Source organism: Plectropomus leopardus, chromosome 19 (genome assembly GCF_008729295.1).
Source record: "Plectropomus leopardus isolate mb chromosome 19, YSFRI_Pleo_2.0, whole genome shotgun sequence".
Lineage (NCBI taxonomy): Eukaryota > Metazoa > Chordata > Actinopteri > Perciformes > Serranidae > Plectropomus > Plectropomus leopardus.
Genome location: NC_056481.1, coordinates 11707286 through 11734501, shown reverse-complemented (window position 1 = coordinate 11734501; position 27216 = coordinate 11707286). Strand labels below are relative to the sequence as shown.

Sequence of the window (27216 nt, the reverse complement as noted above, 5' to 3'; positions counted from 1 at the left end):
AAAATTATTTTTAAAAAGCTAGGGAAAATGTCAAAGAAAAAAATAATAATAAAGGGGAAAAACTATATTTATAATTTTTATAATTACATATTTAAAATTATATTAAGCACCTTTTCTAGGTCATTTCCTTGTTTCTAATGTGTTGTTATTTTTACTTTATTTTCAGTTGTTTTCCCTTTTTTTTTTTTTTTTTTTTTGGTCAGGGGGTTAACTTTTTACTTATTACCTGTTAATTTATTGTCCAGTCCTTGTTACGTTGCTCAGACAGAAGTCAATTTGCTCTCAGTTCAAATGGGTTACGATGGCATTACTGGAGTCGACGATGAAATTGAAACAAAATGCTGAAACTGATGCACGCAAACATTAAATGAGTCGCTGTTTCACTGGCTGGCATGAGAACACTTTTTTTTCATGTATGAGTCGACTAAAAATCTTATTTTAGGACAGGAATATTTTCAAGACTGAATATGGGAGTTTTTGTAAAGTGTGTCCCCTGTGGTGAATATTTTGTTTTTTTCTCTCATGACTCAACTGAAAGGGTCAGGCTTGAGTCAGCCTGCCTCTGAGGGAGGATGGCAGCGCACACTACCCCTTTGCCTCGTGTTCCCCTCTTACATGCACCTTTTTCTGGGTGGAGCACAGATAATGCCATGTTTATCCGGAATATAAGTGTCATCGTGTCAACACGGCGTAATTACCGAGGGTGTTAGATCTGAAGCATAACATCCAAATCTCTTCTGCATGTCTGCGTAAAAAGTGAAACTGAGGAACTTTGCATGTACAGTTATATCCCCTCTAAGCTTTAGCTGATGCATGATGATGTGGGTTGCCAGGTTGGCTTTTACGCTGCAACTTCACCAGAGTTAACCATAAAAGTGTAATGCCTGCTTCAGCCAGATTCTGGCAACAGGCTCTAAGTTTGAACCAAAACAGGAACATGGAGTTTTAATCAGTGCCGATGCAAAACACACAAAAAAGTGTATGTTAAGAGGCTGCAGGGTCAGAGAGGAGAGTTTGAGCCACAGATGACAGCATGATGATGGAGCTCTGAGACATGAGGGCAAAGCACCCTCCCAATTTCCATCCTCATCTCTACTGCAGCAGCATCACCACCACAGACAACAAAGCACTGACCAAATAACCCGTTAAATATTCAGTTCTATATTATGTTGTAAAATGTGATAGAAAGGGTCTAGTTTATATCAGTAATACTGAAACTTGAACCAAGGATGTGCATAACATAGTGGCTGAAGTGGCTTGACAACACTTAGCCTCTTTTGTGTATCAGGTTTTGGCAAATTTTCAGTAATACTTTAATTTATTTAAAAGAATATATGCTCATTCTCGACTGGCTATTAATTACTGGTACATTCAATTTCTTGGAGCTTATAGTTGCTTAAGACAGTGTGAGACTGCTGTTTCATTTTTGACTCTGACAAACTAAGGTAAATGTATCTTTCTATATGAAGAATCATATCTGGTGTTGCACATTATTTACAGTGTCACTGCCCTCTACAGAAAGCTGGGGGAGGTAGCTGAAGGAAGTCTTTACAACAGTCAGCCAACAGGTGAATCATTCTGATTAAAATATCTGGCTCTTACGCACTGCTGTGTCTCCAGTCAGTTTATCCATCTCTTTTCCTTTTGATAAAGTTAGCAGGTTTTATGGATTGTAAATCTCATTTAAATATTATCTTTTTCTTACCATTACCATTTTGTGTTTTTTTTTTTTTTTTTTTAAAATAAAGTCAGTGATAAATTACATTCTGGTAAGAAGTGATGTGTGATACAACATCAGGAGGAGGAATGGGGGAGGGGTGACGGTGCCTTTTTTTTTTTTTAGCCACTGCCCCTAAAATATTTGTGCACACCCCTGCTTGAAGCCATTAAGATAACATGAATACCTGCAGTACAAAATCTAATGCCATGAATAGTGTGTTGGATTGCAACGTAAGTTTTTTTTTTTAATCCTTAGGGACAAAATAAGACAAAAGAGTACGGAAAAATGTGTTTAATGTGGTGTATCTGGCTTTGTAACCTAGTAAAATGTCAAAAACAGTCCCCACAAAAAAATAGCTCTATTTTAGCTTTTGAAATAAGGCATTTATTGCATGGCCATTGTATCAAACTAGATTATAACTTCCAGGTGTTATTATCTCCAGTCTCTGTGCAGCCTGTTGCAGCCTGGCTAAGATGTTTGCAGGAAAAAATGTCAGGGCTCAGATTTACATGGTGTTTGATCAATGATATCACCTGGGGCTTTGAAGACATTACAAAATTATCCATGAGTAGAGCAAATATCATGATTCGATATTGAAACGCCTGGGCCTGACAGGCAGTCTGATAACGCATACTTGCACATCATGGTTCCATGAAGTTTGTTGTATTTCAAAGGGCACCAGCTTTGAACTAGCCACTACCCCAGGCTGTGTTTTGATGTGTGCAGAGTTGAGATAGCGCTGCACTCCTTCCACTCACTTCAACGTGTACATCATCGGATGCGTAATATGCACAGATACACAATCTGGCAGCATGCCACTGTGCATTGTCATTATCTTGGACCATACCAAGTCAGATCTAAAATCACTATCCACATGAATGCATGACTACTCCATTTACACTGCCAGCACACTGGTTACACTGTTCCCTGAGCATTTTGATGCCGGTTCATCCTAGTGTATGATTCAGGGCTCTTATAATGGATAATTCTCTACTGTTTGTTCTGAGAAACTGTTTGTGGTTTTTTTTTCAGTTGTTAAATTCACCATTAATTATTAAACAGTAGGAAGTGTTTTGAGAAGATGTCTGAAGAGTTAAAAGTGTTACCCACCAGACCATTCTTGATCAGGTCAGCCCACATGCTGGTGCCATCTCCTCCCCTCATCAGCACGTTGTAGATGAAAAAGTAGGTGCCAGGAATCTTACAGGTGAACTTGCCCGTTGCGCCTTCATAGTTACCACCAATGTTAGTCACTACGTCGTCAAATCGTAGAATATCGTAACCTTCTTGAGGGTTTCGTAGTCCTGCATAAAATGCCACCCGAGGCGTGGTGTTGTATGTGGTTGTACTAACTGCCCCTATACCCCCTAATCCTAGAATCCCTGTACGTACAATGTCCACACCATCCCCTGGTGGCCCCTTGGGTCCCGGTGGGCCTGGCTCTCCAGGTGGTCCTGGGGGTCCAGGCTTGCCAGGACGTCCTGGTTTGCCTTGTGGGCCATGAGCGCTGTAAGTAGGCAGCGGTGGACCGATGCTGTGATCACTCAGGTCCGCATTGTTGTCCACCTGTAGGCCTGTGGTTGATGTATCTGTCCCAGCGTGTGCACCTGTGTCTGTCGCACCCGTGCTGGGGAAGGGGTCACACACCATGCGGCAGGTACCCAGCATCTCGTAGTGGCTCGCGCTGTCATCTATCCCACCTGTGCCAACAGAGCTGACCAGAACAGGGATGAGGACCACCAGAACCAGGACCAGCATGACCCCCACAGCAGCTGCCACCAGGGTCTTCCGCCCGATGCTCAGCCGGGGAAGGGGCTGCGCTGCCAGCGTGGAACCCTCCGGGGTGGAAATGGTGACTGTGGGGAGTGCGTCCACCTGGCAAAACGCAGACACAATGAGGATCTCCGATGGTGGAGATGGTGCCCAGGGAGAGCTGGTATGAGTGTGTGAGTGAGTGACAGAGCTGTGTAGGAGTAAGGGAGAGGGAGTGGAGCAAGGGACCGAAGTGATCAAAAGGAGAGAGAGATTGCAAGAGTGAGGAGAGAGAGTAAGAGGAGAGGAGGAGGGAGAGAGTAAGACAGCTTGAGAGGAAAAAAAGAAAAGAAGCAAGGGGAGGAGAGAGCGAACACTCACTAACCATCTGAGTCAGGGCTAAGGAGGGCACTTTCCTCCTGGCAGATGTGAAAAGCCATGGAGGACATAAGGAGCGAGTGTGATATATAAAGCATGGAAAATCCAATCAAAATAAATCAATACATGTTCATTGGATGATGAAGATGGAAAAAAGGATTTGAGGGAAATTTGCTGAGATGAACAGGATCTAAATTATAGGGAAATTATAGGAATTCTTGTTGCAATATATTTGGACGTTTTAATAATATGAAACAGTTGGCAGTGATTTTGGAGTGTGCACAAATCTAATAATATATTTGTATTTCCAGTAGGCTAAGAAAAACCTAATTTGAGATATCTGGTAATCAACAGCTAGGTATAGATATAGATTTCTTCTGGTATCCTTCTTTTAATTTAATAGTTTCATCAAGGTCAGAATGTGTATATTTTCCTTATCTGCCCACATGTTTGTGTGGGTGTGTCGCGGGAGATCTTGTATACTGGAGAGATTCCAAGTATCTGTGGTCAGACAAGCTGTGACCTTCAAAAAATCGGCAAACTTTTAAAGGGGCAGTTCAGAGTTTGTAAGTAAGATTCTGTTGTTGTATTGGTGATGAAAAGATTTTGCTTACAAAATTAACTGCCAGGATCTGTAGAGCTAGTGGCACAAGTGGTCTAGCAATTAAACTGATTGCAAGTCCTACACCACCACTTCTGAAATCAAAGGTGATCATTATGATATTATGTAAACTGTTTACTGTGTAATTTTGCACTAACTTTCTGATTCAACATTAATCCACAATATGCCATTTCTCAGTATTTTGGCTCAAAGCAGTATAAATCTTTTTTGTTTTGGCCACTTGATGGCAGCAGAACAAGCTTTCATCACTTTTGATGTATTATTACCTTATAAAGGCAAACAGTGTTGCTTCCCATTTTCATATCCACCACACACTGAGAAACATTAGAATTTGGACTAAAATGTTGAGGAACATTTCCTGCATGTGGTCATGTGTGACTGAGAGCAGAGCTATATTCAGGTAAATCTGTATTGACAGTTTCCCAGCTAAAGCACCAGTAGAATTTCGATTAAAATACTCGTACCATGTTGTGGTGTGACACATGGCAACCAATGGGACTGTCAGGATGGTTAGGATTAGGCAACAAAGTCACGGATGGTCAAGCTTCAGCAAAAGAGACATAGAAAAACAATAATGCAGGAAACAAACTTTGAACTCCCTCACGAAAGTCAGTTATTGTCCTATCCACCTCCCCACCCAACTGCCTTATAAGTGCATCTGGCCACCCCCTGGCATATAATAACAATGCCACCGGTTCTGTTGTGGTTTGTTCTCGTCTGACGCTGTCCAGCCAAGTTCCAGTTGGACGCGGACGGTGGCTTTCGGCGTCACGCTTGTATGCTGAAAGCACTGACAGAACGGATGTATTTGACAAGTTTAGAGTGAGAACAACCTGGAATTAAAGCAGTAACACCACAGGGGAAAGTACATAAAGGGTAGGGATGAGAGAGTATGCCATTATCTGTATCTACACATACATCCAGCTTTGCCCCATCTTCTTCTTTGAGCCATCTGCTGGCCCATCTATTCTGGCATTGTAGCAGCATATGTAAAAAGACGTAAGACAAAAATGTTAGACTGTAGTGCATGTATGAATAGTGAAAATTACTAGTGGTGCCTTGTGGTGCCTTGTGTTGGTCTTATCAGGCCTACCAGCTTGTCTCTAACTTTGTTTGTCTGTCATTTGGTGCTAGGCAGGTAGCATTTTACAGGCCATAAAACCAAAATAATGAGCTAAAAGAAATTTCCATATAGCTGAGGGTACCTGCAGAGTTGGATGAGTCTGTAGGGTTTGTCACCTCTCACATTACACATTGGAGTTAAACCCAGCCTGAAAATGTCACAGTAAGCCATGACAGTGAGCCTACATTCACAGGAGGAGGGCCCTCAAACTGGCACACCTCAACAGAAAGCAACTCCTATAAATTTTGTTTATTATCTTTTCCCAGATGTCATATCACAACGTCAGCTGTGTAAAGCTCCAAATAAATTATCACCTGGAGTAACTTAACAGCAATGACAGATGCTCTAACAAAACATGTAAAGGTTATTCATACTATATAAATACAGGGAAATGATTAGGTAAAACCTACCTTTGTTTTCTCTTTCCACTGGCTTGATCAAGTTCCGCTGTTCTTGTTGCATTTCTTTAGCAAGCTGAACAAATGTAACTTCAGGCAGACTTTGTGGAAGAAATTATGTGAGGATTTTTTTCTCCTGCTGCCCTCAGACTTTGATACTTTCCTCTAATATTCCTATGATCAATGAAGAGTGTATCTAATGTTCTCAGGGCTCTATGCTCTGCAACTTAATATCCTTTTGATATGACTCATCAAGAATACATTTCAAAGGATTTTAAATTCAGGGCAATGTTATTTACACTTGGTCAAATGTCCCTATGTCAATATGTTGAAATCACCCACCTATAGTGTATATATAGCCTGGTTATTTTATGCACCTTGAAATGCAGTCAAATTTGCAGACAATACCTTTTGTTTTGTAATTTTAGACACTGATATCGCCACAATGACTGAATACATTTTTACAATTCAAGCTGCATTTGGAACGTCCGCCTCCCTTCGTTCTTTTGCAATTCAAACCTCAAAGCTAGCCCATACCAATCTCTTACAGTGTTAGTTTACATCAGGAGACACACATGCTCAAAACTCAACACAAGGCTTGACACAGTGTTTGTAGTCCACATAAAGTATGGGGGGTACATATAGAGAAACATGAAAAATGTCTTGATAGAATAATCAGTCTCAAGACCAAGACCTATTGCAAGATTTTTTCTATAGTACTGCAACACTGGCTTGACTCACCAAAAACAGAAGAAAAGCAACAGAAAAACTTGAAAAGGACATAGCTCTGGACAATGTCATTACAATGTAATTACAATTAATGTGAATTACAATGTAATTTCACGAGGTTCAGCTTATTGTGATGTGTCTCGTCTCTTGTCTGATGAAGAGCAGGTAGCTTAAAACATCACCTCGTTGGTAATTTAATTGAATATTTATGGACGCAAAGTCTAATGTGCGGACTGTTTTATCTTCTCTTGTATTATCTCTTTTCCCACACCTAGTTTTTTATCATCTGGATTTGCATGCTTTTGGAAACTTTTTGTAGTCTCCTCTTTAAATCCATAGTTTAAAACTTCTCAGCAGTTAGTGGGATTCTTTCATGCTCTTTTTTTTTTTGCATTTTGTTGAGATATAAATACCTAGAATGGCCAAAAGGTACCTGATTCCCTCTGATAGAGTCCATAACAGCTGGTGTTCAGCTCTGTCTCTGATGCAGTTAACATGTTTAGAGTTTTGCTGTGCTTCGCTCGGTCCATGTTTATTTGGTGCATGTTCTGTATTAATAAAATAGATCCGTTCCACATGAGTTGGCTGAATAAACTCATACTTGTCCAGACTCAACGTGCTGGCAGAGACGGCTCTGCTTGATTCAGGAACCACTGCCAGCTGTCAGTTCAGTTGACAGTTTTTTCAAAACTCAACTAAGTTGATGTGATTTACAGTATTTTAGTGTGTCAGAATAATTCCATGAGATGTGGTAATTGTTCATTTATACACTTACTTAATATGTTCAGTAACTTAAATGCTATTTTACTACAAATGTCAAAGGGGAAGAAATTATGATTTCCTTTTAACATGAACCTCTTTAACCAAATAAAACATTTATTGGGTTAATTGTTACAAGACTGTTGTGCACAAAGGCATTGTTCAAACTAGAATATTTATTGAAATTGTCAAGGTCCCACATTTTCACAGATACTAAATATGTAATGCTGAAAGACAGGGATATATGTATGCAAGGATGCCCAATATATCTAGACTTGTCATTTTTAATGCAATTTATTAGTAAAAAGAGCTGCTCAGAGATGCTCATCTGTCAACTATACGGAGTAAACCCTGTATATCCTCTACAAAACAAGTCAGGTCACATTGAAGCCAGTAACAAACACGTGGCTACAGTATGACTGAAAATGTTGGAATCATGCAGTGATATTAGATTTTCATGAGAGTAGTATAAGCAGGAGGTAGTTTTGTGATTCCTCTCCACATCTTTGATGCGGCTGTTGTCACAGGACCTGACAATGGTACTGAGTCAGACACCTCGAGCACTGCTTTCTTGCTGAGTCTCTCCAGTCGATGGCAATATACACTAAATCAGAGAGATGACCACATAGTCAGGAAGGTGGAGAATGTCTTTTATCTTATTAAATCTTTTATTAGCAAAAATACTCTGTATACAGATTTTGTATATATTACATGATGGCAAGAAAAACAATATCACTGTTACAAACACATAGGACAGGCAAAAAGAAATTACCAAAACATAAGTGAAGACTCTGTTCAAAACAAGATACATACTCAAATAATTTAAAAACTGTACACATTTTTACACTTAAAGTCAAACTGCAGTAATTTCTGTAATTATAATGCCAACCCTCCCTATTAAGACTTTGCTCTGTATACAGACTTTAGTGCCCTCGTGTGGCATTTTAACATATTACAAATTTGCCATCACCACGCAGCACAATTACTTCAGCATGTTGCTGCAGATCCAACAATTCATTTTCTTTCTACTTCTTTATCTTCATCCTGTTTTTTCTGATATTTTATTAGATTTTCACAAAAAAACAAAAGTGATAAATATATATCACCCAGACACAAAACACACAACTTTTTAACACAGATGGTACAAGAAGTAAACCGGAAATGAGGATGCCTTTTTTGTAAAATCGCAAATTTAAATACATGAAAGTATATTATTAATAATAAAAATAAAGAATTTAATTGATAAATAATAAAAGCAAACATTATTAAATCCCACTGGCTGTTGATATACATCCAAACATCAGACAGTCACATGGTCCAGCATCTGTGTGGGGTAAAGCTTAAGGTCTCTGTTATTGACCACTCTCAAAGTCCATTTATTTTCTTATATCTGAGCATAATCTCCATATATATATATACAAAGAACAGAAACAATATATCTTAATATGTTTGATCACCTATCCCCTTTACTGCCATAAAACGTGTTTACTGCAATCCCCTTAATCTTGAAAAGACAGAAATTATATTCTGTAGACCACATTCCCGTGTGTGTGAGTCAAGTAAGTCACTAGAAAGCCCAGGATGTACTTTACAGAGGACTCAAATACACCACATGTAAGGTGTTTGAAATATAGGCCTCAGTGTCATGTTCCCTACAGTGAACAAACATGCTGTCACAAAACTGCAGGGTTGCCTTCTTTAGGGGATGATGTATTTTTGACTGCAGCCTGAATCAGTGATGTCCAAACAGCTGTCCTCCATCCACTCTCAAATGAAATACACTTGCTGTGGCATTGTTGAATTGAATTTGGCCATTGGTCAGGGAAATCAGTGTAACAGAAATCTGTGCACTCTGTGAATCTCACTGGTTTACCAATTAAGCCTGAATGAATTAAAATGAAATCAATGACTTACTTTTTTACATGTTTAAATTGACGTGCTGTTTTGAATATTCCCCATATTCCTATTTCACTGACTGCATTTAATCCACTTAACCAGACGATGGCGCCCACTGCTTTCTCTTGTAGAGGTTTAAAATGAAAACGAAAAGAACTGAAGAACTTACTGTATCTTAAAAACTGTTATTCTGTCAACAGATTTTCATATTTACAATCAGTTACAACTTTTTGTTGTTGTGGTGTGCTTTGATAAAGTATCCAAGCAACAAGACTATTTCAGTATGTTTTGTGTACAACAAATTCCAGATTTATGGTGTTGAGTACACACACCGTTTGCACTGCTATTTCAGGGCATTAACTTAATGGTAGGACATTCAGGACATTAACGGCACTACGGTAGAGGGAGGTGTAGACCACCCATCTTGAGCAGCCTTACTCACATTCCAGCATGGACACACGGCACGTAACTGGAGAGCTGAGGAAGAGACAGGCCATCTTTGATGTCTATATTCAGGATGGACTCTGCTGGACATTGCACTTATCTGATTTTTGGGAGATATGGGGTGAAATATATTTTGTGCAAGTGTCTACTGATTCATTTTTTTATCAGGGGGTATGCAAGGAAGATATAAAAAGGCCTATTATGGGGTGAGAAATTATATTTTGCACTCTAGTACTGCCTTTAAAAATAGCATATATATATATAAAAACTTTAGGGCGTTTTGTTGAGATAACACATAGTCAAGCATCAAAATCAACCTAATATAGACATCCTGATATCTCCTATTTGATTATGATTCATTGACATTTGGTACAATGACCCCTTATATAAAAGGAAAGCATATCAGCCCTGTGTGTGTTTACACAAGGGTTCAAACAGAGTAACTTCCTTGTTTCTTTCTGTTTGGACTCTTCCTTTTTAGGCAATGGGCCGCTGCCTTGCAGTCCCTCCTGGGATTCTGTGGGAATTCCTTAGCTGGTTTTGCTTGGCAGATGATTTTCAATCCTCAAATATTGTTATTCCAGTGTGTGAGGTTGGGGCAGTGAAGGAATTGAAACAATGTGCCATATCGTGTTGGGCAACTTTTGAAAAAGCTTTGTCTTAACGGTAAACTATTGTGTGTGTGTGTGTGTGTGTGTGCGTGTGTGTGTGTGTGTGTGTGTGTGTGTGTGTGTGTGTGTGTGTGTGTGTGTGTGTGTGTGTGTGTGTGTTTGGTGTTAAAAGTGAAAAAGGAATGCAGTCTCTTGTTTTGAACAATGCAAAGACCCCGCTTGGCATGTAATTGGTTACACATTACAAGTTAAAAATGTAATAAGTTGCAGAACTATTTTAATTATTTCGTCAGTGTAATGTAACTTATTACATTTGATTACTTTTCTAAAAATGTTTTAATAGGGCAATAAAGCTGAAACGACCTATATACATAAGAGCATAAATGTTATGCAACAGAATGAATGTTTTATTCAACATGCAAACTTTTTACTTTTTTGTTTTTTTGTTTTTTTCCATATATTACTCCTTTGTAATCACTTACATTATAACAGATTACAATTACATTATTTATTACTGTAACTAGTTACATGTAATTAGTTACTCCCTAAACTTTGAACCTTCAAACATACCGAGAACCCCTACTTCACTCCGATAACATGTTCAGGTAAAATGGGACAGCAGGTAAGGTAAAATGGGACAATAATGTCAGTCATTTATCCAATAAATCATAATATAACCCGTGGCAATTCATTTAAAATGATGACATTTATTGGGAATCTCCTGTTCTGTCCTGTTTGTTTTTTTTGTAAGGTCTGCAATCTTACATCCTATCAGTCCTAGATCTAATCTCTGCACTGTAAGTGGCAAAAGCAGAGCTTGTCTTATTTCCATGCAGAGCATTTTCCAAAGAAATTTAAGAATTATATAATAAACAATATGAATTGTTCCTTTTGCTCAGCTCATCCGGAAACTGTGCCCCATCTTTACGGCCATTGTCAGTACTCTGGAAAATTATAGAAAGATGTTTCCAAATTCATTATTGACACTGTGTAAAAATTTGAAGAAAAAGTATTAATCATAAATCTGTTGATTATTCTTGCCAAATTTTACATTCATAAATGTAAGTTTACAAAACAAAAGAGACATTTCTTTCTAGCTGTGAGTTGTGCACTTTGTGTGAATGTGTGTGATCCATACATGTAGATACAGCTGTACTATAATAATTATAATAACTTTATTTGTGTAGTACATTTTAAAACACAGTTATAAAATGCCTCACATACACAATAAAGTGCACAAGTTAAAACCCAGGTAGTACATCCATCCATCCATAGGCTACAAACCTACAAACAGACATACAGGCCTACTGACACACAGTCAAACACAAACACATACAGATTGCAGATGTGCCTTAAATATGCCTATAGTGTCTTTTTCTCTCTCTTTTTTCTTTTTTACTTTTGTATTATTTATTCAACCCAAACACCCTGGCATGTTTTGAATTTCGACTTTGGCACTACAATCGTTCCTGTGCAAATAAGTGATGTATGCAGTTTGTTAAATAAAGTTTATTAGGGTAAAAAAGAGCTTGTCTGACCTGTAAATTTACAGCGGCTGGAATCTACTCCTCACAAACAGTGGACACATATTTCCCTTTTTAGGGCATGAGAATCTATTACGTAATTTAGGGAGCACCTCGGATCTCTAGCAAACTCGCCTGTGTGGAAGCGGGAGGTGCTGATACATAGTGGCACCGCGATGGACCAATCACACGCCAGGAAAATTGAATCCTCGCTCGCTGATTGGTTCGAGGGCGGGGAACGTTGGTTGACGTCTAGGTTGCTCGCGCTCACTCTGTGGCTGGGAGTTTTTCCACATTGATGATTTCACAGGAGTAGTTGTAGTCCTCATACCGGAGGGTGAAACTGTCCTGGATAAAAAGCCACCGGGAGTGTTTTAGACTTTTGTAGTGGGAGTTTTGGGGAGAAAACTGCCTTTGGTGGTAGGAGATTCACTTGTTTTTCTCTTGGATAGTGGTATAAAGTTGTCACCATGCCGGTTTTTCACACGAAGACGATAGAAAGTATCCTGGAGCCGGTGGCTCAGCAGATATCCCATCTGGTGATAATGCACGAAGAAGGTGAAGTTGACGGGAAAGCTATCCCAGATCTGTCGGCGCCGGTGGCTGCCGTGCAGGCGGCTGTTAGCAACCTTGTTCGGGTGAGTAACTTGCTCCCCTTTTGTAAGATGGTATATGGTAAAGTGTGCCCAAACTCGGCGGGTGTTGTAGGCTACCTGTCGCGCTTTGTCCCACACCGTCCGCTCTCGAAATAACGTTGAAACACAACATTCATGTATAACTACTTCTGTCGTTATGTGTATAATAGCAGAGACGTTATACATACATGCTATCAAAGTTTTTTGAAGTTGTTTGACTCGGGGCAAAGGGCAGTGACGCCCTTTTCCCCTTGAAAATATGCCCTGCCTCCTCTGTAGCTGACTGCCATAGGCACTGACGTAGGCACCGCTGTTAGTCAGTGTGGGCCAGGTACTGGAGCGTTAGGCTACAGGCAACTCCTGTCTCATTTTATGCTATTACAAAGAATAGCTGCAGTGGTGTCATGTCATTGCATGTGTCTGTGAATGAACCTCAAATACATGTTTGCATCCAGGAAACCTCAGTTAACTGAACCACATAATGGATGGGAAAGTTCTTTGCACTGCATATAATTTCAACCAAAACTTCCAAACAGATCACCATAGACTCTAGACATGTCCCGATCAAGTATTTTGCACCCAATCCGAGTCATTTTATATTGAGGAAGTACTGATACCAAGTCCTGATCCAGTACTTGTATTTATCAAGATAATACAGCTGCACAATGCACACTTTAAGTTATTAAATTTTAGGGTTGACTGATATTGTTTTTCAGGGCTGATACTGTTATCAATTGATATTACTTACCAATAACTGATATTTGGAACCGATATGCATTTACAATAGAAATGGCAATATTTATTTCAAAATTTATCATTTGGAACCTCCAACACAAAACCGTTGTTTGAATGCCATTAGCAAATTTTTAATCAAAAGTGAAACTTTCAACGTTATCTACAGAAAGTTACCTGCAACTTTTTTTTTGTAAAGTTAAGTGAAAAATTAAATTGAAAAAATGAATGAATAAAAGTAACTCCCGTGTTTTACAATGCAAAAGTTCCTCCCATGCTGACACTTTCTTTGCATGTATTGCAGACTGCCTTCCCTAGTGTTAGTTGAGTGTAATATGCACACTTTTTAATGAACTAATTTTTTCGGCACTCTTTAAAGTAATGACAATGCCATTAGCAAAGTCTGGCTGATACTCTGTTGACCCCTAATTACAATCCATACAGTGTATATGCTTGACTATTTAATAGATCTGCAAAGCAATACGAGAAATTTGTCTGCATCCAAACAGTTCCTAAGGCTTTTTATGATATTTTTTACAAATAACAAAGTAAACAAAAAAACATAAACGAGTAATATAATGGCATTCCACTTCAAAGTAGTGTTATACCTTAACTGTATCATTCCCAGTCACAAAAAAATAAAAATTGGTTTTGATTTCACTTATCACAACAATGTAGTAAAACTAGTTCACAAAAAAATAAACAACAAAAATTTCGATTCCACTTAAAATGGTGTAGCAACTTAAGTCAAACATGAAAAAAAAACAGTTTTTACTTACTGGAGTAGCAGCATTACAATAAAACCTGAATATCTGGCACAAATCAGTCTCTGTGTGATGTCAGATGTAAAGTAAAGGATGGGATGGGGCACATGCTCAAAATAAGCCTTCTGATCGCTTAAAAAATGCATTAATTGGGCCGATCCAATAACAGTGCTTCTGATCTGATTGGGACATCCTGAGTATAGACTAATGTGCTGTATGGGACAGTTACTGAAAGAAATGATTGATCATTGTTGCATGTCATTAATATCATATGTCACATGTCAATGCTCTGTTCATGTGATGAAACAGAATACATGTGTCAAAATTGTTCATTTGCTTGCAAATCTGGTGTTATGTTGCATTCTGTGACTCAGTAGATATTGTGACTTGATAAAACATGTCAGCTATATTCCTTCTCCAAAACATTTCTATTGTGGTCACATCAGAAGTGGAACAATGTCATTGTTTTACAAGTCACAAATAAGTCCCAAGTCTTTGCACTCCAGTCCTGAGTCAAGTCCCGAGTCAAGACAAGCAAGTCCTGAGTCAAATCCCAAGTCCTTTAGTTTTGAGTCCTAAACAGGTTTTAATGCACTTTTCACCAAATGTAATGGCATTTTAACACAACACAACTATAAAGGCGTTACCCACCCCTCTGCACCCCAGAGATCAATAATCCCAAAAGAAAAAGAAGTGGAAAAAAAACATGCTCTTATACACATGGTACATGTACACATTTGCTGAATGTACAAACCTATATGCACAAACATACATATGTACAGGCACATGCCTTAGGCCGTTCTCAACAAATATGACAGAATTCGTGGTCCATATTTTATCAAAGATTGCTGACAGAAACACTACAATGAACTCTCCATGTGTAACAAATTGGTAATTTCTGCCGGCCAGGTCTAAAGAGAAGGCACATCCCCAGTTTTCCAAATAATTAAAATATAATATATGAAATGCACCTTGTAAAGTCTAGCTTAAAATCATCAAATCTTTGACTTGAGTCTTTCCTCAAGTGAAAGTCATGTGACTAGAGTCCACAACTCTGGGTTGCATACTGTATTTTAACAGCTGTCAAAATGTGCTACCTCGTGAAACTGAGATGGGTCACACATTTTGATAGCTGTCATAGCAATAATTTGTAGTGAGAAGTGGTTACTGTTGGTCTATATATAAATCCAGGAATCCTCACCTGTCAAAACGTGGTCTCTTTTTCCGAGTCACCAAAGAGGCTGATTGCTCAGACTCTGAAGAAACACGGAAAATGCATCAACATGAACTAATCACTATTTGTTTGACCTATGCCCCAGAACTTAAAAATAGTCAATTTAAAAATGTACATGTTTTCTAGAGAACCCAGCAACTAACAAACAAGTAAACTTAACTAAAAATACAACCTACCCTGTACAGGAGTTATAATTTTGGTGTACTATGGCATGTGCTCATACATTATCATATCTAGTTGGTGATGCTTTTCTACCCACAGAGAGCAATTAAAATGTCTTGGAGCTATTAGTTATACATTTCCAGACTGCATCTTGAAAACATTACATACAACCCCTTGACCAGATGCAGCTATGGTTAAAATTATATTTAGCATCAGGAAAAACCTGACCACAATGGTGTCCCTCAGAGCCACATCGTAGCTATCATAGCAGCAAGTAAGGAAATGACAATGTTGTTTCCTCATTTTTTAGCCTGAAACACAAACCAATACATGGAAAGCTTCTAACAAAGGAAATAGGGAGATGTGAGGGGGCTGTTAGATATCGTGGCTTGTAAAGTAAGGAAGGGATAGAGGCTAAACTAAGGCAGAGTTGGTTCCTGTGTGTTGTTCTCTGTGTCAGACTGGCAGTTGTTGGCTGATAAATTTGGACAATTGCTCTGGCGTCTCCTGTCAGCAAAGGAATTCTCCATTTAAAGGGATTGCCTACCATTAGCCCACAGTTCATTTAGTAGGTTTTATGGTCCATAACCATTTCAAACTAGTTGCTTTTGTTATTCCTCAATGCCCATTCTCATACATACGGCCTGTGCCTCATTGTGTGTTTTGTTTAGATGTCTTCACCCAAGACTTCCTTCCTCTGGGGGGCATTAGGGAAAGGTGTTTAGATGATGTGTTATGCTTCTGTTTGACATTGTGTGTTGGGAGAAGACCCTCTCCATCATACTGCAGTAGTACCTTGGATAACAGTTCGTAAATACTGTCATGAGCAAATTTTGGTTGCACGTAGTAAGACTTTTTATTTGTAGTGATGGTTATAATTCCTTACCCAATAATATTTATGGTTATTGGTGCAACTAAAAGTGAAGATATCCAGAACTTTAACAGGGTTGTTAAAGGGTCGTAAAGATGAATGTACTAGTCTGTCCTTAGTACGAATTATGATGATGGGTGTCTGTGAGATGTTAAGGGAAGTTAGACACACCTCTTCTTTTTTAAGATACATGCTTCATACATTTAAAATAAAATGTGCACAGTTAATCATAGCATAAAACATCAAAACAATAGCTTAGTGCTTAAAGATCCATTAACAGATTTTTTTTTACATTAATTATAAGTTGAAAGGTATTGCTTGCAGAGATGAACCCATGAATAATTAATGGACAGCTTGTCTGCTGTCCAAATGCTTTCAATTTATTTTTTGGGTTTATATTTAATGTGTGTATACTAACCCATTTTTTAGCATCAGCAGTTTTTAGCAAAAAAAAAGAAATCATGCTATCTGCCCCCAAAAAGAGCCCACATTTCTGGTTGTAAGAAGAAAAACAATGTCTTATAAACATTATGGAAGTTAATAGATTTTTGGACATGCACAAATATCACAACACTGATCTTTTCAAGAAGGTTGTTGAAGAAATAAATGAGGAAAAATACCCGCCACCACTGAAACTTTACAAAAAAATCCCCATTTTGACACAAAGAAGCAAAACAGCACAAGTGGCTCCAGCCGTTCCACTTTTCTATATTTTCACGTGATATACGACATGTTAGGGCACATTAATTGGAGTAGACATGGTTGCATGTAAAATGAGGATCTAAGTGGAATTTTCATTCATATTCATCCATCAAGGATTACTGTCTTCCGGAATAAGGCCAAAAAACTGAATATTTTGTGCATGTAAACACAGTCATTGTTTCTTAAATGAATGCAGCTCTTGCCAGCATTTCCTGACACGTGAAAATGTCCTGTCCAACCTCGACTTGCTTGGGGTGAAAGGATCCTGGCTCTGTGGACATTCTGAATTGTGATCAGATGTTTCCAACAGTGGCATGAATGAATGGATATGCCTGTAATTATTTCCAGTTGCTGTAGCAACACTACAACATGGACAGTGTTATGATGTCATTGAAGTTAAGGATCAGATGTAATTTCTGCTGGTTTAAGTCCCACCGGTCCCGTGAGTCATATATTGCAAAGCTCAGAGAGAAGCGCACTGTGTGGCCCTTATCTTTGACTTCTTTGTTACTGATTACAATTGTAATTTTTTTTAGGAAACAGTGTGCTTTTTTTTTCTTCTAACTTATTTAGGTGTTGTCATTTTGTCCATGCAGGTTTTCATCAATTTGTAGCATTTTCAAGTTTTGCACAGTCCCTCAGTTTAAGTTATTCTCTAACTGGAGAGCAAATTACTGTGGAAGAAAGGATCATCCTTGGATGGGAAAGGGATAAGGCTGTCTAAATGCATGTCTTCAGAGATTCTGCGGGCGGGGCAGTGCCAGAGAAAAAGCAATATACCTTATTGTCTGTGCTGCCCAGAAAAGCACATGTTGCACAACTTTCCTCCCTCATGAATTCTGTTCAAAATCTCTTGAGCCAGAAGCTTAAACTCAGTTAATCAAGTTGGATTTTGGATGACCTGAAGTAAAATTGGGTTACAAATGAGACTACCTTTCAAAATACATATTCTGATGGTTGCGTCAGGTTCCTTTCCATTGACAGACAAAGAAAAGGAAGATGATATTTTAGGATAGTCTTGGATGCTTAAGCCTGTCTGAAGAGATTTGGTGCACTCACCATGATAAATGTGTAGCCCTTTAAATTATTAATTTGAAAGAGCTTAATCTTGTTATTCCAGCTGCATGGAGATAAAAGTGCAGCCCTTGTAAACCTGACCCAGTATTTAAAGTGCAGCATGTGCGTCCTGTCGAATTGAGACCCTTCACTAGTGCTCTATTGAGACAATGAGCCAGACCTCAATTAAAGATGAATGTGAGGAATGTGAAGAATTCCCAGCAAGCAGGAATGCATCCCTGCTCAGAGGGGGGTTGAGCTGATGCTTTGAATGAACTATTTTGGTGAATTTTGAGTAATTAAGAACCTTCCCCTGAGAAAAATCTGTGTTCACACAACTGTTCATGTCAGCTTCGTCTTTGTAGAGGACAGAAGTCTTCAACTTTTTCAGGCTAAGTCCCCCTTAGCTCATAGAGAGAAACATACATATATATATTGTATCATACTGAGGTAAACCTGAGATATTTCTCACAGTGTTTTTGGGTCCTCTCTCGTTTGGGCTTGCCTGAAGCTACTAAGTCATCAGCAATCGTAGCATGATGAGGTGCCTTAAGCCGTAAACACACTGCATTCATGAGCAGCGCATCCTCACTGAACTGCAGCATATATCACGGTTTGGGAGTCAACGTTTCTCTAGATGTGCCACAGCTTACAAGCAACTAAGACGTGCCTGAGCAGCGCTGCTCAGACAGGCAGTGTGGCTACTCTGATTTGTTAACATGGATGCCACGTACTTCTCATGCATTGCTCATGCACTGCTCACACAGTGTGTTTCTGGCATTAGGATCACCTTCTGCACTCTGGTGGTTTCTGAGGTGGACAATGTGTCAGAGTCTCTTGCTTGAAAAGATACAAAACGATCCACTGTGACTCACAAGAATGTCCTTACACTTGAAATAATAATCCTGCTAATTGGCCAATATGTTTCAATTATATGTAACTGTTAGCTTTTGCATATGTAACTGTGAGCAGTAGCACCTTACCATTATGGATAAGTGCCGCACAGTGAAAAGAAATTCATTTTACTATGTATTATCAGACACATTTAAATTTTTGATAGATAGATAGATAGATAGATAGATAGATAGATTTGCAGGCTTTACCTGCAAGTTATGAATAACTGTAGTCAAGACATAAGTTTGAAGTGGTGTGAGAGATGATGTGTTCAGCGCTTGTGCAATAAGCAAGCCTTGTGGTTATTGCCAAAAATGACTTGTGCAATGATAACATAAGAGAAACGACAAAGTTTGTCGCCTGGCTCAGCCTCCAGTGTTTGCTCTATTGTTTTATGCGGCTCTGCTTTATCATTGTAGTTCTGTCTTGTATCTGACAGGTTTAAGTTTCAACTTTAAGATGTGTAAGGGTGTTAGCATAATGAAACCATAACATCGAAAACATTCTGAGTAAAAGTATATTTGCTGTGCTTATCACAGCTTATTAGACATATAAATATTTATATTGTATATGAAGTGTTTCTGGGAGTTTAAATGTTTTTCCTACTGGGCTAAATGGAAGAACAACATGTCTCTCTGTGTCAGCAGTCATTCTTTTGAGTTGACTAAACAGGCCCTTGTTTTTTCCAGACCTGTTGTACTTCATTATTTTTATAGCCCTTTTTATAGGCGTAGGATAAAGAAAAGAATGCCAGTGATGAAGGGTCCTGAAGCGAAAATGTTGTAACTGTTAGTCTTCCTGTTTGCACAGATCATGAAGCTCACGTGACAAGTATAGATGCTCCTGTGCAGATCACTCAGCAGCTGTACATTCGATCTTTGGGTGAAAAAAGCAGCTGCCTTTTGCAATATTGCTGGAGTTGCAAAATACCACTGTGATTTATGCAACAATACCAAAGAAATGCAAATACTGGAAGTTGGGCTCTACTGTAGTATTTCACTCATTCGGGAGAATATATGAGTAACACACGTAGGAGTGTTGCTAGTATTCAACTCCTTAAACCCTATAAAACCGCATTTTTTGACAGCATTTTTCTTATGCTGCTTTCAGATGCTTTTCATAAGTATTTAAACCTTTGAACTCTGGACACATTGTTGCAATTTCTTGCAAAATCATAGGATAAAGGCAAAAAGAAACTTGGGAATAAATGTTTCACAAACTGCAAGAAATTAGAAGAAGGAGATATTAGAAAAATTAGAAAAATATTTTCTAAAAAGCAAGGAAAATGTCTGGGTTAAAAATAATTGTTATGATTACATATTTTAAATTATGCCAGTTTTGTGTTTTTATTAAACGTATTTTCAGGCTTTTGTTTTTTTTACTACTAATTTCTTGCTCATTTTTGGGTCATTTCTTCTTTGGTAGCTCATTACCTTCTTCCCATGTTTTTGAAAGAAGTCAAGCCAATTCACCCAGGTTTTAAAAAGTTAATCATTTAGCATTAACAACCTGTGGAAGTTTTTCAATGCAGGTTACATCAGTGTTTGATGAGGCTTTGAATAATCATTTCTTTAATCATTTATGGATGGGAAACAAATGTGTTCAATAACTAAAGCACTTAAAGGCGTACAAAAGAAAACATTTTCCATTACCTGGTGCTCAAGCTTCCTGTAATTTATCGAGGGAAATCATTTCATGCTGCTTACCATTTGATTCTGTCATCTTGGCAACAGCACAAGGACAACAGATTCTGAAATGTTTGCGTAGACTCAATTGAAAAGAGATACTTTGTTTATGGATTCATACTCCATCTGTAATCTGTTTCTTCCATCAGTCAGATAGGAGGACATTGTCAGGATAGGAGGACATGGTGTAGTGATGAATTGATGAGGAAATGCAGGAAGCCAAGTCAGGAAGACCCGGCAGCTGTCGGCCCCACTCAGGAACATGAGCGTGAGCCGGTGAGGGGAAAACCCCTCTCCTTTGGCGAAGAGATAATTATGACTGCAGACCATGACAAAGGATGCAATGCAGTAGGGTTGTCGCTTTTCCAAAAAAGAAATCAAGTTTGAATGACTGAGAAAAAAAACCCAAATACTTTGCTGGAATTAATGTGGATGCAACCCATATAACCTTATTCTTAGATATTGGCTGTAGAGATATCTGTGCTCTTTCCAGTAGTTTCCAAACTACATGCCACTCAGCTTATGGTACTCAAAGCTCCAACAACAGTGATTTCTCTTTCCAAAAATCACAACCTGGTCACTCAAGATAATCCACAGACTGTGGTGTGAGCAGTTTCATGTAGGAACTATTTTCTTCCAAACTACGCCTACCAAGTGGATTACTGCACAGAAGGATTGATAAAAGGCTCGTGTTTGTGACCGCACAAGATGTAAACACTAATGGCATCCTTCTCAGCTGAACTGTAACATTGGTAGTAGCTGAGTGCTGCTAGGTGAGCTAGAAGAAGATGCATGCTTCCTTCTGTGCAATGATACAATTGGCAGATATAGTTTGGTATAAAGAAAATAGTTCCTACATAAAACTGCTCCATAAAAAGGTCTGTGGATTATCTTGAGTATGATATCATGCTTTCTGGAAAGAGACATTGCTTTTGAGTTTTTCAAATGTAGTATTTGGCGCTTTGAGCACCACAAGTCGAGTGCAGTCTAGTTTCATTATATTAGAAGGCAAACATCTCTACGGCCAATATCTCCAACTCTCTGCAACTCATAAAAAAGCTATTTAGATTGATTGAATAGCACTACAGGCAACAGGAAAAAATTGCATTTTTGATTTTGGTGCAAACTTTCTCTTGAACTGTGTTGTCTTTTATACTGTCGGCACAGTCTCACCTTTATCTGTTTCTTTACTTGAAATAAAAAATAGTGCCAGAACTCTAAAACAGAAGATCCCATACCATGCACCTGCAATATCTGAGGGCACAGATAATGGACAAGAAGCACTAATATACAGATGGACATTACTTATTCATAACATGGCTCAGTGTTTGTAATGCATGCACACATACAGTATTGTCATATATGATCTTTCCTTGTAGATCAAACCATTAATTTTTGTCCCATGTGTTATTGATGTTAAATATTTTAAATTCAAAGTCATTGTTCCACAATGCAACAAAAGATTTGGATCCATTCAAAAGCAACAAATTGTTTTATGGTCCAGTGAACATCCTGATTGGATACTTGGGTGTTATGTTGCCATTTCCTCCCCAGCCCTCAGTAGATGCAATAAAAGTAATCTCCTGTTATCTCTATTCCTTTAGCAATCCTTTTTCCGGTGGAAAATGGCAGCTCATTTATGATCTGCCTTGTATTGACTCACTCTTCTTTTAAAGAGGAGGATTCACACAGATGAGTGCCGCTCCCCGGTAACAGTGTACGAGCTGCTAAGCTCCTGTAACATGAGATAGATAGTTGTGATATATTCTCTGTGGCTGCAGGGCCATTTGATTTGTGACTTTCATCGCCTTGGACACCCCATGCGCAGCTACTTCCTGAACCAAATTAATAAACACCTCTTGACAGATGCATGATAAAGGCGTTGACCTTCAGCGCAACCTCTCTGCTGCCCCTCTGAGTCAATATTAGTCAGAAGTCATTTGATATATCTCAGAACTTGCTGGTTCTGTGACTATTGATCAGGAGTAGCTAATGGAGTGCTGCGCCATCAAGTTGCGTGTCTCATCAGATTGCAGTACAAAGTCACTTAGAGTGGGAATCAGTGTGTGAGTTGCAACCGCTGTACAGAATAACGTAGTTTATTTGTGGGACATTGCTAAGGGCAGCAGTGACGGCGTTTGCCAGAATTTCGCCATCATAGATCTTTGTGGTCACCATGACTAACAAGGCATTGTGCTAAAACTACCCAACATGTGAAAGGCAGGCTGTGTCTTGGCAGCCTTGAGGCTTTCAGAGTGGCCTTTCTTCTCCCGGCAGAGCGATGGGCTGCTGTCAACAAAGCCGAGTCTGTTCTAAAGGAGCAGCCACTTTATCAAGCTACTCCACAACACACAGGGTTTCCACACAGCACTCTTGGACAGTAAAAAGGAGTGTCAGTGTTTCCACTCCAGACACAAAATGGTAAATGAGACTGTCAGCCAGCGGCTCGGTATGTGACAGCTTGAAAGAAGATGACACTGAATTGGTGAAAGGTTTTAAAAAGAAGGTGGATGTGAAAAACTGTCCTTCCTTAAAGTGGTTTGCTAGAATCTATTCAAGGAACAGGATATTTGTGTTGTGGTTTGGCCTGTGTGTCGGCTCTGATTAAGAATGAGTTGAAACTGGACGTCATCTTTTCCTCTTTCCCACAAGTTCCCCGTCCTCACTATCATTTATCAAAGGCAAAATGCCAATAGATAATACTTTTTATTTCATGATTGATGAGTTGCTGGCAAAAAAAGTAATGGAGAATATTTTTGGTGATTAATAAAAGTCTTTCATGCTGTTAATCAGACAAAATGCGCAGTTTGTAGATGTCATCCTGGGATGAGGGAACTAGAGACCCTTTAAAAAGTACAGACTAAAGCTGCTATAATGTCAAGTTCTGTCAGTGTAAGTGTCATAAGAATCTGGTCCAAAATTTGGTCAGAGGCTCAAAATAGCAAAATAGTCCAGGCATCATGAACTGCTTGACAACAACGCCTATAAACCCAGGTCACAGTTCTATTTTTGCAGCAAATTGTTTGGATCGCTTTTTTGGCTGTGCACTGTTTTGAACTTCAGACAGCAGGAAGAGGCTCCGTGGGGAGGAGGAAAATGAACACAGCCTTTTGATGACCTGTTGAATACAGTACCAAGGGCCTCAACTCACAAGATGATTCGGGGAGAGTATGACTCAGCTCTTGTTAAAAACATTTAGCTGTTGGCCTCCACATTGTTGGCCTTTGGTGTAGTCTGTCCTCTCTCCTTTGTTCTGTTTAGGTCATGTCTAAACTTGATATGATCTCATATAAATCTTTGTGTTATTTTAACAATTCGGTTTGGAGATTACTCAAGCACTTTTCAGCCAGAGTTGCAGTTCAGTATGTAATAAAGCCAAAGACTGGTTTGCAGAGTACTTTATTGGTGAGGTTCCCGTGTGCACCTGACAGAAGCAAGCGCTCATTTTTTACAGTAACTCATAAAAAGTGTCCTCCGAGGTGAGAACAATATAATTGTATGCCAGCAAGTAGTTTCATCATCAATAAATCTTATATTAATCTGAAAAAAAGTAATTAATATATTAGAATCAAGTAATTTTATCTGTGAAATTTTGAAAATGTGACAACATGCTAGAGTCCCAAACATTACTTATTTTGTCTGACAGTGAAAAAAACCCAGAGTAACCAGGAAAAAAAACTCACAAGTAACTGGCTATAACCTGCAAATGTTTACTCTGCTGATCAACAGAACCAGTACTGATAAAGCAATAACAATACCAGCAGAATACTTAATTTGATGCCTGTTTTTTTTTCCGTTTCATTCAATATCCATCATGTGAAAGGAAGGATTCAGTTTTGTAAAATGCCTGTAGACGTCACTTGCATGTAGTAAAGCCATTCTACTTGGTATTGATTTACTTTGTCGAGCACCGATGCCAAGCCCAACAGTTCACAGTGTGTTTCCGATGGTGGGTGAATTAATCTACCTTCATATAGAAATATTACATATCTTTACATGGGATAACATCTGTAAACTTTATTGTTCTTACATATGTTATCACAAAGTGGAGGTGTTCTGCAAATACAAAAACAAAACGTAAGAAAACAAAGAGTGTGTTTGAAGTGCTGGCAGCAGTCTTGGCCTGTATACTAGAGCTCACAAGACAGGAGAGTGGTGTTACCTCTTAAAAGGAGGTTACAGTGCTCAGCAGTGTTGGCAAGGCTGTGAGGTCTTTGTGTTACTTCCTCCCCCCTCACTTATGTTTACTACCCTGTCAGTGCCCTGTATTCCTGCTCTGTAGCCCGGCTGCCCTTTAGCTGAACAGGACAGAACAGCTTCAGTTGTTGTTGTTGCCTTTGTTTAGAGCGACTCATTGGTGGAACGTCAGGGTGGCATATGCACGCTGTCACCTCGCTCAGAGATGGGCAGCCTCTGCTAAGCTCCAGTTTTAGTCTGACACAACCTTTGGCCCTAATTTATAACCCCTCAGTCACTCATAGTCCCTCTGGTGTGGTGAAAAGAGAGTGAGGAGATGTATGTCTGCTGTGCTCCATTACTGCCTCCACGTCAACCATCTGGAATGGCTCTGCTACTGCGTGTAGTCAGACACGTTGACGAGCTCTCTGGGAACGTTCACCAGCATCAAAACAGCATCCCAAATAACTTTGTTAGATTTTTTTTTAATGTTTATTAATGATTTATTATTTAATCGATAAAATATCTGTAAATTGTGTCAAAACCGTGCCATCAGCAATACCCAGAGCACTCTTAAATTTGCTTGTTTTGCCAGCAAAGTTAAGCACAGTGCAACATGTTGAAAATGTTTTATATTGCTAAATTATATGTGACAGTGAGGTAATCACTCCTATAGTATATATTTGTTATAATAATAATAATGTAAAAGAAAATGTTGAACATGTCCCTATGGGGCAGGGATGCAGCCCATTTAACCCAGTCAATGTGATTCGTGTCCCTGTATGAACGCCCGTGATCTCTCACCCGTGGCTGCTCGACGTGGGTGAGTTGTGTCTCTCTGCAGAGCTGAGGTCATGATGGGGGAGGTGAGTCATTTTGGCATTTGAGGGAGAGGCGACGTTCAGCTGCTTTACGCATTATAACTGTGCCGAGGCCTGGCATCCCCCCAGCAGCTGCCTTGTTGAAATAATGGTTCACTGGACAAGCAACAGGACATCATTCTGGAAAACTGCATGATTAAAGAGAAAACTCCCTGAGGGGGAAAGTTGTGGTAACCGAGTTTTTACTCACGCATATGAAATGCTGTTGATATATGAAATGTGTGCTAAAATTGCATGAAACCTTAGGAGGGGATCTAAAATTTGCATATTTCTGAGCCAGCGCAACTCTGTCAGCTCTTCTGAAACCTAGTGCCAGAGCTTCAAGTGTTGACTGATACAAAATCCTCATGACTGATGAGCCAGTCATCAGGGCTGAGGCTGCTGTGGGGGTGTTTCCCATCTTTACTGGAGACTCTTTGACCACCCTTTGTGCCACCTTTAACACTATGAACGGAATATGGAAGAATATGTAGCACCTTCCAATAAAAGCATTACTTTTTTTTTATTATGGCATCTATTAAACTTATTTTGAGTTTGGTAGTTTGCAGTCTCCTTGTCAAAATCGTATCATTAGTCATGATTCATGTATAGGGCCCTGATATTAAGCCAATGGATGAGATTTCCTACAGCACAGATTGCATTTTCACACTTAGCCACTTATCAAAGAAAGATGAAAATATTCTTTAAATGTTTGTTTGTTGTCAAAGTAGTCCATGATTGAATCACAGGAGCAAGTGTGAAGCATTAGAGCTTTTTTCTGTCATTACCGCAGTTTAACTGTGCACTGATTTGGTTTGGTTATTGAATATGTGAACTATTTTTGAGTTGTACGTCACACTGGGGCTTAAAACGAAGCCAATGCAGAAATACGGAAAGGTGCAGTTCCTTGAATAGCCTCTTGAGGCTGGCCCTAAAACAGAGTAAATCCCCATAAACCTAATGTTAAGATACCTAACTTTACAGCAGAAATAAACATGCTTCATGCTACAACCTAGTGTAAAAAATGGTTTTGGTTTCTATAGTTAATTTCAACATTGATGACATTTTATTTAGGGCCGAAGTTATGCATAACTAAAGGTGAGGCCATTAATGTGACAGACTATGTGAGGCGTCACATGAGTCAGATCCAGCCCTCGCTTCTTTACAGCACCACCCTCTTGTCCAAATATAATCAATTCTGGCGCTAAAAATCCAACATGGAAATGGCCAAAATGCAGGATTTGGGGCTTCAAAATCTCTTGTGGGGGACGTCATGTCACATTACTTTTTTACAGTCTATGAATATATAAGCACTGTCAGCAGGCATTCAAAGTTTTATTAAGAAATGTCAGAATGTTAGACATTATTTAGCCTGATTCATTGAAATAAGTTTTCAGTCAACAGACAAACAATATTGTGTAATATTTAGTACGGGTAACTAAAATTATTCACTTGATCACAATGCTCTGCCATCAAATCAAGACAATAAA

The 27216-nt window shown here is 38.9% G+C and overlaps 2 protein-coding genes across 2 annotated transcripts in view; one reads left to right on the top strand and one right to left on the bottom strand.

Moving 5' to 3' along the window:
• Positions 1 to 2767: 2767 nt before the first annotated feature.
• On the bottom strand, positions 2768 to 3637 carry LOC121959046 (C1q-related factor-like). The gene has a single exon (XM_042508224.1). It carries the CDS (start codon positions 3476 to 3478, stop codon positions 2768 to 2770), a length of 711 nt encoding a protein of 236 aa, XP_042364158.1. The 5' UTR covers positions 3479 to 3637.
• An 8599-nt stretch (positions 3638 to 12236) lies between these two features.
• LOC121958663 (vinculin) overlaps positions 12237 to 27216 on the top strand; it is a 36559-nt gene continuing 21579 nt past the window's right edge. The window contains exon 1 of the mRNA XM_042507745.1: positions 12237 to 12593. Coding sequence (XP_042363679.1) covers positions 12426 to 12593 — 168 coding nt within the window. The 5' untranslated portion in view covers positions 12237 to 12425. The remainder of the gene's footprint in view (positions 12594 to 27216) is intronic.

Bases quoted from the DNA above. Each gene is read 5' to 3' on its own strand.
- LOC121959046 (XM_042508224.1), bottom strand. From the start codon at position 3,478: ATGCTGGTCCTGGTTCTGGTGGTCCTCATCCCTGTTCTGGTCAGCTCT.